Source organism: Pseudophryne corroboree, chromosome 12, assembly GCF_028390025.1.
Source record: "Pseudophryne corroboree isolate aPseCor3 chromosome 12, aPseCor3.hap2, whole genome shotgun sequence".
NCBI lineage: Eukaryota > Metazoa > Chordata > Amphibia > Anura > Myobatrachidae > Pseudophryne > Pseudophryne corroboree.
In genome coordinates this window covers 8,391,374-8,408,619 of record NC_086455.1, presented here as the reverse complement: position 1 = coordinate 8,408,619, position 17,246 = coordinate 8,391,374, and the positions used below count along the sequence as shown (strand labels likewise).

The 17,246-nt window shown below is 47.8% G+C and overlaps 1 protein-coding gene and 1 long non-coding RNA gene across 9 annotated transcripts in view; one reads left to right on the top strand and one right to left on the bottom strand.

The window, feature by feature from the left end:
- The window catches only part of LOC134980185 (uncharacterized), a 42,817-nt gene that overhangs the window by 1,597 nt on the left and 23,974 nt on the right, over positions 1 to 17,246 (top strand). For 3 of the 5 annotated variants that reach the window (XR_010190349.1, XR_010190347.1, XR_010190351.1), the window contains exons 2-4: positions 2,321 to 2,383; positions 12,526 to 12,732; positions 13,802 to 13,853. This is a non-coding gene — a long non-coding RNA (uncharacterized LOC134980185). Of the gene's footprint in view, positions 1 to 10; positions 89 to 2,320; positions 2,384 to 12,525; positions 12,733 to 13,801; positions 13,854 to 17,246 lie in introns of those variants that run through there. The other 2 variants (XR_010190350.1, XR_010190348.1) reach the window with 2 other exon arrangements.
- ANKRD35 (ankyrin repeat domain 35) overlaps positions 16,342 to 17,246 on the bottom strand; it is a 51,904-nt gene continuing 50,999 nt past the window's right edge. For all 4 annotated transcript variants that reach the window (XM_063946878.1, XM_063946879.1, XM_063946876.1 and 1 more), the window contains exon 13: positions 16,342 to 16,872. In XM_063946878.1, coding sequence (XP_063802948.1) covers positions 16,801 to 16,872 — 72 coding nt within the window. In that variant the 3' untranslated portion in view covers positions 16,342 to 16,800. The remainder of the gene's footprint in view (positions 16,873 to 17,246) is intronic.

Genomic DNA, 17,246 nt, shown 5'->3' with positions numbered 1-17,246 from the left:
AAAGCCATGTTGTCTGTAGGGATCATGCACCGTCCTTTATGTAGTATTCTAGTAGGAGAGTGCGTTCCGAAGAGCTTGCAATCTAATGGTATGTTCAGAGACTAGAGCTCTGTCCCAGAATGTAATGATACACAGTGCCATATCACCAATAGGGCGGCCGGGGCAGTCGCCCACGGCTCCCCACAGATGTTACACCACCAGCGTGGGGTTACTGTGCACTATAAGAGCTGTGGTTTCTCTGTGGCATAATGCTCCTACTAGGTGACCTGGGAAATGTGTCAGTGAGTAATGAGTAAACCTGTGCTCCTGCTGGGTGACCTGGGAAATGTGTCACTGGGTAATGCGTACACCTGTGCTCCTACTAGGTGACCTGGGAAATGTGTCAGTGAATAATAAGTACACCTGTGCTCCTGCTGGGTGACCTGGGAAATGTGTCAGTGGGTAATGAGTACACCTGTGCTCCTGCTGGGTGACCTGGGAAATGTGTCAGTGAGTAATGAGTACACCTGTGCTCCTACTAGGTGGCCTGGGAAATGTGTCAGTGAATAATGAATACATATGTGCTCCTGCTGGGTGACCTGGGAAATGTGTCAGTGAGTAATGAGTACACCTGTGCTCTTGCTAGGTGACCTGGGAAATGTGTCAGTGAGTAATGAGTACACCTGTGTACCTGCTGGGTGACCTGGGAAATGTGTCAGTAGATAATGAGTACACCTGTGCACCTGCTGGGTGACCTGGGAATGTGTCAGTGAGTAATGAGTACACCTGTGCACCTGCTAGGTGACCTGGGAAATGTGTCAGTTAGTAATGCATACACCTGTGTTCCTGCTGAGTGACCTGGGAAATGTGTCAGTGAGTAATGAGTACACCTGTGTACCTGCTGGGTGACCTGGGAAATGTGTCAGTAGATAATGAGTACACCTGTGCACCTGCTGGGTGACCTGGGAAATGTGTCAGTGAGTAATGAGTACACCTGTGCTCCTGCTAGGTGACCTGGGAAATGTGTCAGTGAGTAATGAGTACACCTGTGCACCTGCTAGGTGACCTGGGAGATGTGTCAGTTAGTAATGCATACACCTGTGTTCCTGCTGAGTGACCTGGGAAATGTGTCAGTGGGTAATGAGTACACCTGTGCCCCTGCTAGGTGACCTGGGAAACATGTCAGTGAGTAATGAGTACACCTGTGCACCTGCTAGGTGACCTGGGAAATGTGTCAGTTAGCAGGAACACAGGTGTATGCATTACTAACTGACACATTTCCCAGGTCACCTAGCAGGTGCACAGGTGTACTCATTACTCACTGACACATTTCCCAGGTCACCGAGCAGGGGCACAGGTGTACTCATTACCCACTGACACATTTCCCAGGTCACTCAGCAAGAACACAGGTGTATGCATTACTGAGTGACCTGGGAAATGTGTCAGTGGGTAATGAGTACACCTGTGCCCCTGCTTGGTGACCAGGGACATGTGTCAGTAGATAGTGAGTACACCTGTGCTCCTGCTAGGTGACCTGGGAAATGTGTCAGTGAGTAATGAGTACACATGTGCTCCTGCCGAGTGACCTGGGAATTTTGTCGGTGAGTAATTAGTACACCTGTGCTCCTGCTAGGGGGCCTGGGAAATGTGTTAGTGAGTAATGAGTACACCTGTGCCCCTGTTAGGTGACATGGGAAATGTGTCAGTGAGTAATGAGTACACCTGTGCTCCTCCTAGAGGGCCTGGGAAATGTGTCAGTGAGTAATGAGTACACCTGTGCAGATACTAGGTGACCAGGGAAATGTGTCAGTGAGTAATGAGTACACATGTGCTCCTGCTAGGTGACCAGGGAAATGTGTCAGTGAGTAATGAGTACACCTGTGCAGATACTAGGTGACCAGGGAAATGTGTCAGTGAGTAATGAGTACACCTGTGCAGATACTAGGTGACCAGGGAAATGTGTCAGTGAGTAATGAATATACCTGTGCTCCTGCTAGGTCACCTGGGAAATGTCTGTGAGTAATGAGTACACCTGTGCAGATACTAGGTGACCAGGGAAATGTGTCAGTGAGTAATGAATACACCTGTGCTCCTGCTAGGTCACCTGGGAAATGTCTGTGAGTAATGAGTACACCTGTGCAGATACTAGGTGACCTGGGAAATGTGTCTGTGAGTAATGAGTACACCTGTGCAGATACTAGGTGACCTGGGAAATGTAAGGTGTTTGGGGTGAGGATTGCGTTGGAGAACCACTGTAGTAATTTATTACACAGCATATATACTCTGTGATTTTGTTAAACCATTATTCCGTTGTGTAACACAGTGCTTGTCTTTTCCAAAGGTGCCTCAGAATAAAGTTGAGAAAAGGTTTCCAGCAGCTTCCACACTCCAGACAAGGCGGCAGGTGATTATTTTATTCATTTCTGAACTGATTTAATGGATTTATTCCTGTTTTCTGAACTAGTTATATCTATGCTTACCATACTGTCCCTTTAAACTGGGACACTTATGAATTACACAGGTTCTGTGGCTGGCTGACTTCCAGCCTGCATGTCATCTGGTTGTAACCAGCCACAGAACCTGCATAATCCATGCGTGCCCCAGATTAAAGGGACAGCATGGTAAGGCTAGTTATAAACCTTATAAATGATATTAAAAATAGTGCTAAGTAACATCACTGAGAAAAAACGTGTACCAATGGACGGGATCACGGCTGTCACAATACCGCCGCCGGAATCCAGCACCATAACGCCGCCGGAATACCTGCGAGGTAGGTGAGTTCCTCTCTGTGCGTGTCCACGACACCCATAGAGGGAAAAAGGCACCAGTGACGAGCGCACCGAGCCCGCAATGCGGCTTTTGCCGAAAGCCTGCAAGGGGCTTCATTGCGCTCGCCCCCCCTTGCCGGCACTCTAATGACCTGGATCCCAACGTTGGTATAATGACCGCCGGGATCCCGGTAGCTGGGATCATTTACTGATCCCGGCTTTTAGGGAGGCCAATCCCGGGCTGTTTTTTCAATCCCGGGATTCGGGATTGAAAAACGCTCAATCCCGGGATCCCGGGATTGCAGTAGGGATCAGTGAAAGAAGGGTGTAGGGAGCAGCGCTGGAGGGTAGGTAGCGGTGCGGGAGGGTGTAGGTAGCGGCACGGAAGGGAGGGTGTAGGTAGCTGGGCGGGAGGGTGTAGGTAGCGGTGTGGGAGGGTGTAGGTAGCGGTGCGGGAGGATGTAGTTAGCGGTGCGGGAGGGTGTAGGTAGCGGCACGGAAGGGAGGGTGTAGGTAGCTGGGCGGGAGGGTGTAGGTAGCGGTGTGGGAGGGTGTAGGTAGAGGTGCGGGAGGATGTAGTTAGCGGTGCGGGAGGGTGTAGGTAGCGGCACGGAAGGGAGGGTGTAGGTAGCGGTGCGGGAGGGTGTAGGTAGCGGTGCGGGAGGGTGTAGGTAGCGGGGAGGGTTGGTAGCGACGCGGGAGGGAGACTGTTAGCACTGCACGGAGGGAGGGTGGATGTAAGTAATACCACTTACTATTAGGTGGGTGCAGCCATGGACACACTGAACGCGGCGGCATTTCAAATGAAGCGCCGGCCGCCAGCCAACCAGAGCTGGCGGACCGGCAGCCAATCAGGGAAGCGGCTGCAGCAGTCGCTCCTGATTGGCTGCCGCTGCTGCGGCAGCTTCCCTGATTGGCTGCCGGTCCACCAGCTCTGATTGGCTGGCGGCCGGTGCCACATTTGAAGTGCCACCGCGTTCAGCGTTTGTCTATGGCTGCCGCCCGCCTAATACTAAGTAGTATTACTAACACACCTTCCCTCCCGCACATGCGCAGTGTAATCCCGTGAATACCGGGATTGGATGCTCCAATCCCGGGATTCAAATCCCGGCATTTTTGGGCTCAAATCCCGCGATCCCGCCGATCCCGGGATTGGCTTCCCGGGATCGGGGGGGGGGGGAGTTTAGGGGGTAGTGTAAGGAAAGGGAGGGTTAGGGGGTAGTGTGGGGGTGGGAGTCGGTCTTACCTCCTCCCTGTTGGGATTTGATATATCGGAATGCCAGCGCTGGTATAAATCATACTGAATCCCATTCACTAATACCCCTAAAGTTCTTTATAACAGGCAATAAATTAATTATGTCTCATTGCTAGGCCACAAAGAAATCATGTGATTTCTTCATGGACTCTTCTGTCCCTTCTGCTCACTAGGAGCCACTGTGTGCCTCGTGCCTCAGTGATGTCACGACTTCCTTGCGAACCGAAAGGCTGTCTATTACCCAAGTCCTTTTTTTTTCCAGCTGGAAGCCAGCTTCTGATAATAATAGTTGTCACTTTGCTCCTGGTGAGCCGTTCCATATATCCACAACTCTTTCAGTATCAGTGAGTGACGTGTACTGTGCGGCGCCTGGCACCGGCGTAAGAACGTAAGCTCTTGTGCCAGCACTCACAGAGGACACGTTAACCTCACTTGCTCACAAGCGCTGAGATAAGTTCTGGTCAGAGCCAGGCCCACTGCTGGCACGTCAGCCACTACAGCTCCACTATACGCTTTTCACCAGGGCTTGTTCTTGTCAGCTGCTCCCTAACTGCAGCGCACAGCAATACGCGCTCCTCCTCTCCGTCTCTATGGAAATAGCTGCCTGGGGTCTGGCAGCAACGTCCTGGGAGTGCTCTGGGGGATTTTGCATGGAAGAAATGCATGCCCCCCCCCCCCCCCCCCCCCTATTGCTGTGCATTGCTCTAGGGGATGGGGGATGGGTGACACAGAACAGCAGATCAGTCTAGAATTATCATTCCAGCCCTAATAATGCAACACATGCATGACAGCACTTCACGCCACGTGTCCTTATCACATGTATGTTGTGTAAATACATCTATGCCTCGCAAGATCAAAGGGATTGCTAATGGGGGGGGGAGGGGAGGCAGCCTGGGGGTCATCCCAACCCCACTCTTCAAGGGTTGGGGGAGGGGTGTGCGCAGCCATGCAGTTCCTAATCTCTCAGCCACACCTTAAAGATTTCCAAATTCCTACCAATCTGCTCCATATAAATGAAAGTGCAGTTTACAACAACATAAAAATATTAGGATGATACTGATAATAATGATATGTCCCCTGAACACATTCATTTCCACCAGGAAATTTTATTTATTGATTGATTTTTATAGCCGGTCACTTATAAATATATTAAACCATATAGGCCCTTATTCAGTAGCTGCGCGATCGCAGATGGACGCTTTCTGACCGTCTGCGCAGCGACAGCCGTGCACATGTGCGAGGAGTCACTATGCCATCGCAGCCTGGAAGGATGCAATCACTTAATGATTTGGTGTGTGTGTGTGTGTGTGTGTGTGTGTGTGTGTGTGTGTGTGTGTGTGTGTGTGTGTAGGGGACAGTGACAGGCCGTTGCAGGGGAGTGGTCCGGTCAACAATGGCTGCGTGACATTACACGCAGCCGCTCCGATAAAGAAAATGGTGGCATCGCAACGCTGGGCGGGACTTAGCATGCTGGGTGGCCTCGCCCTGTGCTGGGAGGCCCCCAGTATGCAATTCTGCTTTATTTATATATATATATATATATATAATGGGATGCTACAGACTGACTAATATTAACACAAATTCTTCATTATATAATTTAATAATTATAATTGTAATAATTTTCTCTAACGTCCTAAGTGGATGCTGGGACTCCGTAAGGACCATGGGGGAATAGCGGCTCCGCAGGAGACTGGGCACAACTAAGAAAGCTTTAGGACTACCTGGTGTGCACTGGCTCCTCCCACTATGACCCTCCTCCAGACCTCAGTTAGAATCTTGTGCCCGGCTGAGCTGGATGCACACTAGGGGCTCTCCTGAGCTCCTAGAAAGAAAGTATATTTTAGTTTTTTTATTTTACAGTGAGATCTGCTGGCAACAGACTCACTGCAGCGAGGGACTAAGGGGAGAAGAAGCGAACCTACCTAACAGGTGGTAGTTTGGGCTTCTTAGGCTACTGGACACCATTAGCTCCAGAGGGATCGACCGCATGGAACCGGCCATTGATGTTCGGTCCCGGAGCCGCGCCGCCGGCCCCCTTACAGAGCCAGAAGCAAGAAGAGTCCGGAAAATCGGCGGCAGAAGACATCAGTCTTCACCAAGGTAGCGCACAGCACTGCAGCTGTGCGCCATTGCTCCTCATACACACTTCACACTCCGGTCACTGAGGGTGCAGGGCGCTGGGGGGGGGCGCCCTGAGCAGCAATAAAAACACCTTGGCTGGCAAATATATCACAATATATAGCCCCAGAGGCTATATAGGTGATAAATACCCCTGCCAGAATCCATTAAAAAGCGGGAGAAAAGTCCGCCGAAAAAGGGGCGGAGCTATCTCCCTCAGCACACTGGCGCCATTTCTCCCTCACAGCTCGGCTGGAAGGAAGCTCCCTGGCTCTCCCCTGTAGTCTACACTGCAGAAAGGGTAAAAAAAGAGAGGGGGGCACTAAATTTAGGCGCAATATACATATAGCAGCTATAAGGGGATATAATTTAGTTAATCCCTGTATTATATAGCGCTCTGGTGTGTGCTGGCATACTCTCTCTCTGTCTCCCCAAAGGACTTTGTGGGGTCCTGTCTTCTGTCAGAGCATTCCCTGTGTGTGTGCGGTGTGTCGGTACTGCTGTGTCGACATGTTTGATGAGGAGGCTTATGTGGAGGAGGAGCAGGTGCCTATAAATGTGTTGTCACCCCCTGCGGGGCAGACACCTGAGTGGATGGACTTGTGGAAGGAATTACGTGAAAGTGTCGACTCCTTACATAAAAAATTTGACGACATGCCAAATGCGGGACAGCCGGCTTCTCAGCTCGTGCCTGTCCAGGCGTCTCAAAGGCCATCGGGGGCTCTAAAACGCCCGCTACCTCAGATGGCAGACACAGATGTCGACACGGATACTGATACCAGTGTCGACGACGAAGAGACTAATGTTATGTCCAGTAGGGCCACGCGTTACATGATTGAGGCAATGAAAAATGTTTTACACATTTCTGATGTGACCCCAGGTACCACAAAAAAGGGTATTATGTTTGGAGAGAAAAAACTCCCAGTAGTTTTTCCCCCTTCTGAAGAATTAAATGAAGTGTGTGAAGAAGCGTGGGCTTGCCCAGATAAAAAATTGGTAATTTCTAAAACGTTACTAATGGCGTACCTTTTCCCACCAGAGGATAGGTCACGTTGGGAAACACCCCCTAAGGTGGATAAAGCGCTTACACGCTTATCAAAAAAGGTGGCACTACCGTCTCCGGATACGGCCGCCCTGAAGGAGCCTGCTGATAGGAAGCAGGAGGCTCTCCTGAAGGCTATATATACACACACTGGTATTATACTGAGACCAGCTATTGCTTCAGCATGGATGTGCAGTGCTGCTGCTGCATGGTCAGATTCCCTGTCAGAAAACATTGACACCCTAGACAGGGACACTATATTGCTAAACATAGAGCATATTAAAGACGCTGTCTTATACATGAGAGATGCACAGAGGGATATTTGCCGGCTGGCATCTAAAATAAGTGCACTGTCCATTTCTGCCAGGAGAGGGTTATGGACTCGGCAGTGGACAGGTGATGCAGATTCTAAAAGGCACATGGAAGTTTTGCCTTATAAGGGTGAGGAGTTGTTCGGGGATGGTCTTTCAGACCTAGTGTCCACAGCAACGGCTGGGAAGTCAGCATTTTTACCACATGTCCCCTCACAACCAAAGAAAGTACCGTATTATCAGGTACAGTCCTTTCGTCCCCAAAAGAGCAGGCGGGGTAGAGGCGCGTCCTTTCTGCCCAGAGGCAGAGGTAGGGGAAAAAAGCTGCAGCATACAGCCAGTTCCCAGGAACAAAAGTCCTCCCCCGCTTCTTCTTCTAAGTCCGCCGCATGACGCTGGGGCTCAACAGGCGGAGCCAGGTACGGTGGGGGCCCGTCTCAAAAACTTCAGCAATCAGTGGGCTCGCTCACAAGTAGATCCCTGGATCCTTCAAGTGGTATCTCAGGGGTACAGGCTGGAATTCGAGACATTTCCCCCCCCGCCGTTTCCTCAAATCTGCCTTGCCAACAACTCCCTCAGGCAGGGAGGCTGTGATAGAGGCAATTCACAAGCTGTATTCCCAGCAGGTGATAGTCAAGGTGCCCCTACTTCAACAAGGACGGGGTTACTATTCCACAATGTTTGTGGTACCGAAACCGGACGGTTCGGTGAGACCCATTTTAAATTTGAAATCCTTGAACACATATATAAAAAAATTCAAGTTCAAGATGGAATCGCTCAGGGCGGTTATTGCAAGCCTGGAAGAGGGGGATTACATGGTATCACTGGACATCAAGGATGCTTACCTGCATGTCCCCATTTACCATCCTCACCAGGAGTACCTCAGATTTGTGGTACAGGATTGTCATTACCAATTCCAGACGTTGCCGTTCGGCCTGTCCACGGCACCGAGGGTATTTACCAAGGTAATGGCCGAAATGATGATACTCCTTCGAAAAAAGGGAGTTTTAATTATCCCATACTTGGACGATCTCCTGATAAAGGCGAGGTCCAGAGAGCAGTTGTTGGTCGGGGTAGCACTATCTCGGGAAGTGCTACAACAGCACGGCTGGATTCTAAACATTCCAAAGTCACAGCTCGTTCCTGCGACACGTCTACTGTTCCTGGGGATGATTCTGGACACAGTCCAGAAAAAAGTGTTTCTCCCAGAGGAAAAAGCCAAGGAGCTGTCATCTCTAGTCAGAGGCCTCCTGAAACCAAAACAGGTGTCGGTGCGTCACTGCACGCGAGTCCTGGGAAAGATGGTAGCTTCCTACGAAGCAATTCCATTCGGCAGGTTCCATGCCAGAACCTTTCAGTGGGACCTGTTGGACCAATGGTCCGGATCGCATCTTCAAATGCATCGGCTGATAACCCTGTCTCCACGGACCACGGTGTCTCTGCTGTGGTGGCTGCAGAGTGCTCATCTCAGAGAGGGCAGCAGATTCGGCATACAGGACTGGGTCCTGGTGACCACGGATGCCAGCCTTCGAGGCTGAGGGGCAGTCACACAGGGAAGAAACTTCCAAGGACTATGGTCAAGTCAGGAGACTTCCCTACACATAAATGTTCTGGAATTAAGGGCAATTTACAATGCCCTAAGTCAGGCAAAACCCCTGCTTCAAAACCAGCCGGTACTGATCCAGTCAGACAACATCACGGCGGTCGCCCATGTAAACCGACAGGGCGGCACGAGAAGCAGGACGGCGATGGCAGAAGCCACAAGGATTCTCCGATGGGCGGAAAATCACGTGTTAGCACTGTCAGCAGTGTTCATTCCGGGGCACGACCTCCACCCGGGAGAGTGGGGACTTCATCCAGAAGTCTTCCAAATGATTGTAAACCGTTGGGAAAGGCCACAGGTGGACATGATGGCGTCCCGCCTAAACAAAAAGCTAGAAAAGTATTGCGCCAGGTCAAGAGACCCGCAGGCGATAGCTGTGGACGCTCTAGTGACACCGTGGGTGTACCGGTCGGTTTATGTGTTCCCTCCTCTTCCCCTCATACCAAAGGTACTGAGGATAATAAGGAGAAGAGGAGTAAGAACTATACTCATTGTTCCGGATTGGCCAAGAAGAGCTTGGTACCCGGAACTTCAAGAAATGATGTCAGAGGACCCATGGTCTCTGCCGCTCAGACAGGACCTGCTGCAGCAGGGGCCCTGTCTGTTCCAAGACTTACCGCGGCTGCGTTTGACGGCATGGCGGTTGAACACCGGATCCTGAAGGAAAAGGGCATTCCGGAGGAAGTCATTCCTACGCTGATTAAAGCTAAGAAAGAAGTAACCGCAAACCATTATCACCGCATATGGCGAAAATATGTTGCGTGGTGTGAGGCCAGGAAGGCCCCAACGGAAGAATTTCAGCTGGGTCGTTTCCTGCACTTTCTACAGTCAGGGGTGACTATGGGCCTAAAATTGGGTTCCATTAAGGTCCAGATTTCGGCTCTTTCGATTTTCTTCCAGAAAGAACTGGCTTCACTACCTGAAGTTCAAACTTTTGTTAAGGGAGTGCTGCATATTCAGCCCCCTTTTGTGCCTCCAGTGGCACCTTGGGATCTCAACGTGGTGTTGGATTTCCTAAAGTCACATTGGTTTGAGCCACTTAAGACCATGGATTTGAAGTATCTCACGTGGAAAGTGGTAATGTTGTTGGCCTTGGCTTCGGCCAGGCGTGTATCAGAATTGGCGGCTTTGTCATGTAAAAGCCCTTATCTTTTCTGTTTACTCAAGCATTTCCATAATGTCCCTGTAGTATCTTCATGCTTCTGTATTTTATGAAAATGTACTTCATTATTTTCTGTACTATATTATGCTATGTATCTGTTAAGCGCCTTGGGTCCTATTGGAGAAAGAGCGCTATATAAATAAAATTAGTATTATTATTATTATTATTATTATTATTATTATCTGATTTTCCATGTGGATAGGGCAGAATTGAGGACTCGTCCCCAGTTTCTCCCTAAGGTGGTATCAGCTTTTCACTTGAACCAACGTATTGTTGTGCCTGTGGCTACTAGGGACTTGGAGGACTCCAAGTTACTGGACGTAGTCAGGGCCTTGAAAATTTATGTTTCCAGGGCGGCTGGAGTCAGGAAGACTGACTCGCTATTTATCCTGTATGCACCCAACAAACTGGGTGCTCCTGCTTCGAAGCAGACTATTGCTCGCTGGATTTGTAGCACAATTCAGCTTGCGCATTCTGCGGCTGGCCTGCTGCAGCCTAAATCTGTAAAAGCCCATTCCACGAGGAAGGTGGGCTCTTCTTGGGTGGCTGCCCGAGGGGTCTCGGCTTTACAACTTTGCCGAGCTGCTACTTGGTCAGGGGCAAACACGTTTGCAAAATTCTACAAATTTGATACCCTGGCTGAGGAGGACCTTGAGTTCTCTCATTCGGTGCTGCAGAGTCATCCGCACTCTCCCGCCCGTTTGGGAGCTTTGGTATAATCCCCATGGTCCTTACGGAGTCCCAGCATCCACTTAGGACGTTAGAGAAAATAAGATTTTACTCACCGGTAAATCTATTTCTCGTAGTCCGTAGTGGATGCTGGGCGCCCGTCCCAAGTGCGGACTGTCTGCAATGCTTGTATATAGTTATTGTTACCTAAAGGGTTATTGTTGAGCCATCTGTTGAGAGGCTCTGTTATGTTCATACTGTTAACTGGGTATAATATCACGAGTTATACGGTGTGATTGGTGTGGCTGGTATGAGTCTTACCCGGGATTCAAAATCCTTCCTTATTGTGTCAGCTCTTCCGGGCACAGTATCCTAACTGAGGTCTGGAGGAGGGTCATAGTGGGAGGAGCCAGTGCACACCAGTTAGTCCTAAAGCTTTCTTAGTTGTGCCCAGTCTCCTGCAGAGCCGCTATTCCCCCATGGTCCTTACGGAGTCCCAGCATCCACTACGGACTACGAGAAATAGATTTACCGATGAGTAAAATCTTATTTTTTTTTTTATTCCAGTCTTCTTAAGTATAGATTTACATTGCAGTATGAATAATTAATGAGATGACAATTCATTGCATTTTTAAGTTTTATTTTTTTAATACTTAATTTTTTTTATCCACATTTAAATGCCGTTACCTGGGAAGTTTAATTCAGTTCCTATACTGAGCCTCTAGATACCTTATATACTGCTTCTGCCAGGAGTATTGTGTTACCACGGAACATGGGGCAGATGTATTAACCTACAGAAGGCATAAGGAAGTGATAAACCAGTGATATGTACAAGGTGATAAACGCACCAGCCAATCAGCTCCAATATGTAAATTAACAGTTAGGATCTGATTGGCTGGTGCCTTTATCACCTTGCACATATCACTGCTTTATCACTTCCTTATTCCTTCTCCAGGTTAATACATCTGCCCCATGATTCGCTACTGGGGTACCTCCTATCAGACAAATGTGATCAGAGAATTTACCCATGTCACAGTCTACTGTACATCGAAGGTGTGACTTCTGGTTCTCCTGCGCCAGACACAGATAACTGTTTATGTTTGGGTCTTATTTAGAATTGGATGTATGATTATTGTTGTTGTTGCGTAGGATACGCAGTTATGTCTGTGTGTGTGCACTGAGCAATACCTACACAATACTTGTGTATATGCACACTTGTTGGCTCGCTTTCCCTTATGTCTGTAGAGTGTTACCGTTGGCCTAGTGCTGTAAGGACGTTTTCTGCAACCTTGACCTAACCAGACGTGGACACTTCCTGAGATATGCCGGTTAGGAGGAAGGGGTTATAGCACCCTCATCAGTTCTGGGCTACTGTGAATAATGTTTATAAAAACTGAGGGTTTATTTACCGAAACACGTGTCATGATTTTTTTAAAGAGGGTTTCTGAATGATGTTTAGGATCCAAAGGTGTATGGGGGCATCAACCGCTGGGCAATTTTAATGCGTAAGTTGGGTTTGGTGGAGGCAGTAGGGAGTGCTGATGGAAGTCAATAAAGCGCCATGGAATTTGCTGGCACTATATATATAAATAATATATAAATATGCTAATGACCCCAGATACCTGAAACCTTAGCAGGCCACAGATATCTTCTGAAAGCAGTGAAACTACTCCCCCTGGTGGTGTAAGAAGGCATGACGTTCCTGGTAGAGAGGAGAATGAGATCCACACACCTCAAATGGACAGGGGGCTTCTGTCTGACCTCTATAACCTGCATGACCCTGCAATGAGTGTGACTGAGCTACAGATGGCTGGTGGAACCACAGGTGAGATTCCTTCTTATAACTCTTCCTAGTTCTGCCTGATGTGACACATTGGACTTCTGTCCCAGTCCTTGATGTCCATCATGCTGAAGTTCCATGTTGCTTAGTGAGGGTTTACACAAGCAAGGGCTCTGGTTCTAGTTATGGCTTTGAAATGAGTAGATGGTCAGTTCTCCTGCCAGATGTCACACTCCCTTTTGCCTGTTGGTGTTTCATTTGAGTGTGGGTTGTAAACAACAGAGACCACCAAATGTGTCGTTAGTGTGTTTATGCCCCTAATTAATGCCCATTAGCTGAAGCCTCCTATCCGGACCATGGTTTAGGTGTCGGTGTAATAGATGCATTGCCTTTTGAGATTGCCGATGTTCTCTGTGTCTGCAGGAGACAGGCCTTACCAGATAAGAGGCATCCAAGCCCTTATTTTACCACCTACATATTCATGTGTCTCCGAGGGGAATAGTATGATCCCAAGTGGAGGATTTTAGGGGGAGAGTTATCAAAGCTTGGAGAGATTAAGGGGGACATTTACTAAGCAGTGATAAGAGCGGAGAAGTGGCCCAGTGGAAAAGTTGCCCATGGCAACCAATCAGCACTGGAGTAACGTCTATAATTTGCATACTATAAAATGATACAGAGCTGCTGATTGGTTGATGGGGCAACTTCTCCACTCTTATCACTGCTTAGTAAATGTCCTCCAAAGTATCAACCAATCAGCTCCTAACTGTCATTATTTAAACACAGCCTGTGACATAGCAGTTAGGAGCTGATTGGCTGTTACTTTATCTCCGTCCCCTTATCTCTCTTTGATAAATTTCCCCCTTAATCCCATCTTTAAGGCAATATATGATAGTGCACTTAATATTGCTAGATGATTTTGGTATGATCACAGATCTAAGATCAGGTTGGTCTCCTGGTTTCCAGCAAATGACATTAGTCTGGTTCCTGTCTGATAATCCCATGGAAGTACTTACAATATCTCATTCTTTGTACTCACAATATATCCCGCTGATTATGTTTATAATCCTTTATTTAAAAAAATAATAATTTTGCAGGATTTTTTTTCACGTAACAGAATGAAAACACGCGGGTGTAACCGGTGTGGCCGTCCGTGTTATTATAAGAAGGTAATACGTGATACATTTTCCACTACATATTGATAAGTTTGAGTCAGAATTGTCCCCACAGATATAACCATTGCCTCGGTTCCTGTAGTTCCAATGCCGAAATGCATTCATACATTGGTAAATAAAGGGCCGTCTGTATCATGACTATTAAAGTCTTTTGTAAGCTTTTAGCAGGACATTTTAGTCCCGTTGGTGCCCTTATGGCTAGACCCTGGTCACCAACATCTCTACCTGATCCTTAGGTAATCAGCAGCTACAAACCCAGAATTCTTAGGTTCTAACTTATTCTAATCCTTTCCCGTTACTCTCAGAATTTCAGTTTCCTTTTATGAGATTTATAAAACCTATAAAATCCTAAAACATGGATTGAAAAAAAATGAATTTTAGTTTTTTTTTAGATCCTAAAAATCCTGGGCCTAGTAATCTCTATAGAGTGGTGGTTCTCAACACCAGTCCCCAGGTACTCCCAACAGGTCATGTTTTCAGGTTTTCTGTCTGTGGAAACAGGAATTTACTGGCCCAGCAAAACAAATCAGCACACCTCTGCATGATTAGTGAAATCCAGAAAACATGGCCTGTCGGGGGAACTTGAGTACCATCAATGTAGAGAACTATTTACTAAACTGTACACTTGATTTAGCTCCTACAGCCTACACGTTGGCCTGAGAATCACAGCTCTAATATATAACTTTTTGCATGATAGCACAGTGGTTAGCAATGTTGCCTCACAGCTCCTAGGTCATGAGGTATATTCCTGACCAAGGAACTATATGTGTGGAGTTTGTATGTTCTCTCTGTGTTGGTTTCCCCTGGGTGCTCCGAATTCCTCCCACCCTTTGAAAACATACTGGTAGATTGCCTGGCTTCTGACATAAAAGTAATCCTAGTGTGTGGACATGTGATGGGGAATATAGATTGTAAGCTCCACTGGGCTAAAATGACGGAAATATTATCTATAAATTCCGCAAATTAAATTACTTATGTGTATCTATATGTACAGAAATGCAATTCTTCATTCAGGAACATGTAATGTAATAAGGTCTGCTCAGATTTACCTGTTTGTCTGTATATCTATATACGTGTTTACATGATGTATGGCTATTATGTACTGATGCGATGCATACGTGTCGTGTTATTGATGTAATAACACTGGGGATGTCATACCGCCAAGACTAACAATAAAGTACTGTGGCGGCCTTGTCTGTACCCTTAGAATAAGGAATACTGTTATGGCGGGGTGGTAGACCGCCGCGTGGCTTTCATCCGTCAATAGATGTATTATCAGTAAGAAATGTTTGTGTGTCGGTATGAAATATATAGTATGAAAAATAAGAGCTTAGTAAATAAATGTGATCCGCAGGCGCCGACCATCTGCCTCAATCAGAGGGCGCTGCCGTCATATATCCGTGCATTGCAGAATTACACATATAGAATGTCTCCGCAGAAGAGGCCGGCTGGGTATACATGTTTAGTACATCACACCGCGTACCATGATTTGCACCTATGTGCCCACATTTCCACCATATTGGATCATATCCGGGATAAGCGTCTTCAAATTTAAAAGCAAATAGACTCTTGCAAATACGGTCCATAATGATCTAATATACCGGAAGGGGAACAGGACCTTAGTCCAAATGTACAGATCTGCGGCTGCTTTTCCGTACGCCCTTGCCACTCTACTTTACTTTCATACGCCAATGCGAGAATCCGCCGAAGTGTGCATAAAATCCGTGCGACTGATGGTGGAAGCCTACCCCGCCCGTGGGGTATCTGTCTGCAGCAGCCGTTGTTATTAGTAACCGGACCTCCACCAGCCCCGTGCCAGGTGCAAAGACTTGTCAGAGACAGACACTCTATCTCATGTTGGATTACCCGCCCACCACACTCCCACTAAATGGGGCTCTTCTTTACATAGACAAATGGTCCGCACCCAGAAACGCCCACTTCACTGAAGGTGTGGTCCACCAACAGACAGATCATTCTCCGTCAGTCAAGGCAAAGTTTGATTCGGCGCAGTGGCCAATTTCTTCCTTTTCCGCATGCGCATTGGACGGAACTCTGCGAGTCGTATCCCCATCTGCGAATACGTCCCAGGCCCTTAGGTGGGAATTCAATTCCAAGCACAGTGATGTAGCTCCTTGGTGTACTGCCCGGAGCTATTCAATTGGCCACGCTTTAAACCTGCTACTCCTGAGGGCGCGAGCAGAAATCCAACTTAACTAGTACCTCGGTGGCTAGTTACGGTGTCACCACCAAGTCAGGAAATGCTGTTTACCGTGACTAATGCTCGGGGCTTAGTCGCCATAAACGTCATCTCCTGAGTTAAGTCCCGGGTGCTATGCCGTCAATTGAATAGCTCTAGGCACTTAACCCATGCGCTACATCGCCCCGCCGAGGAGTGAATTCCCCCCATAGAGTGGCATTTAGTTCCAGAACAGAGCCTTCTGGCCGTTTGGTTATTTCAGAAAACCCTTCACAAACAAATCAATTTTATATTCTCATTTTCAATGATTTGGTTTTAATTGAACCAATAACAGACATCTATAATTTATTACTGTATTAAATATAAAAAAAGAATATGTACGAAATTGTATAATTAACATATAATTCTAGTGTTTGTCACTGGACGCTGTAACCTCTTGGCACCTCGGATATGTACAGATTACAAGGATGATTTGTAAGGCACGTTCTGCAATAACATGCAGCAGGGAGACGGGTAACCAGGGAGCTCTGCTCCACGCCTGATACCTCCCGGAAGGTGATGCATACAGTACTTATCAATCAGAAACTGCTTTGGCCTCTGTCCTGGGTCTCTATTGATGTATAATTTCCCATCCTCTTTGCAGCACTTGGGAACATATTGTTAGGGAGAAAGGATCGGTGCACGAGCCAACATTCCTTTACGGCAGCCCCTCGCCTAACCCCCCCCCTCCCAACAAGGCTCCGATCAGTAAACGAGTTCCTTCTGCATCTTAAGAATCCAGTGCAAGGCAAAATGGATATCTTCATCCATATATCCCTGTGGAGAGGAACGGAAACAGTCAAACATTTGTTATTAAACACCAATTAGATTGCAAGCTCCTTAGTACAGGGTCTACCACCAAGAAATCACTGATTACAGTAGGTACTTTATGAAGCTGAAAGCAGACGCCATGCAGTGCAAATGCAACTCTGGCCCTGTATGGGCCTCTGTGTGTTCATTTTCCACTGTACGGAGGAGCTGGCCGACGTCTCACAGTAATCTATTGTTTTGCACCTCCAATGTGTATCTCTGTTCGCTCTCTGGGCCCGATTTACTCAGGCCGGCCGTAGGATCTGGGCACACAGGTCCAGAAAATCTGTGTGTGACCCATCATGGCTCCAAAACAGGGGGTGACAGGCCCCCGTTTTGAC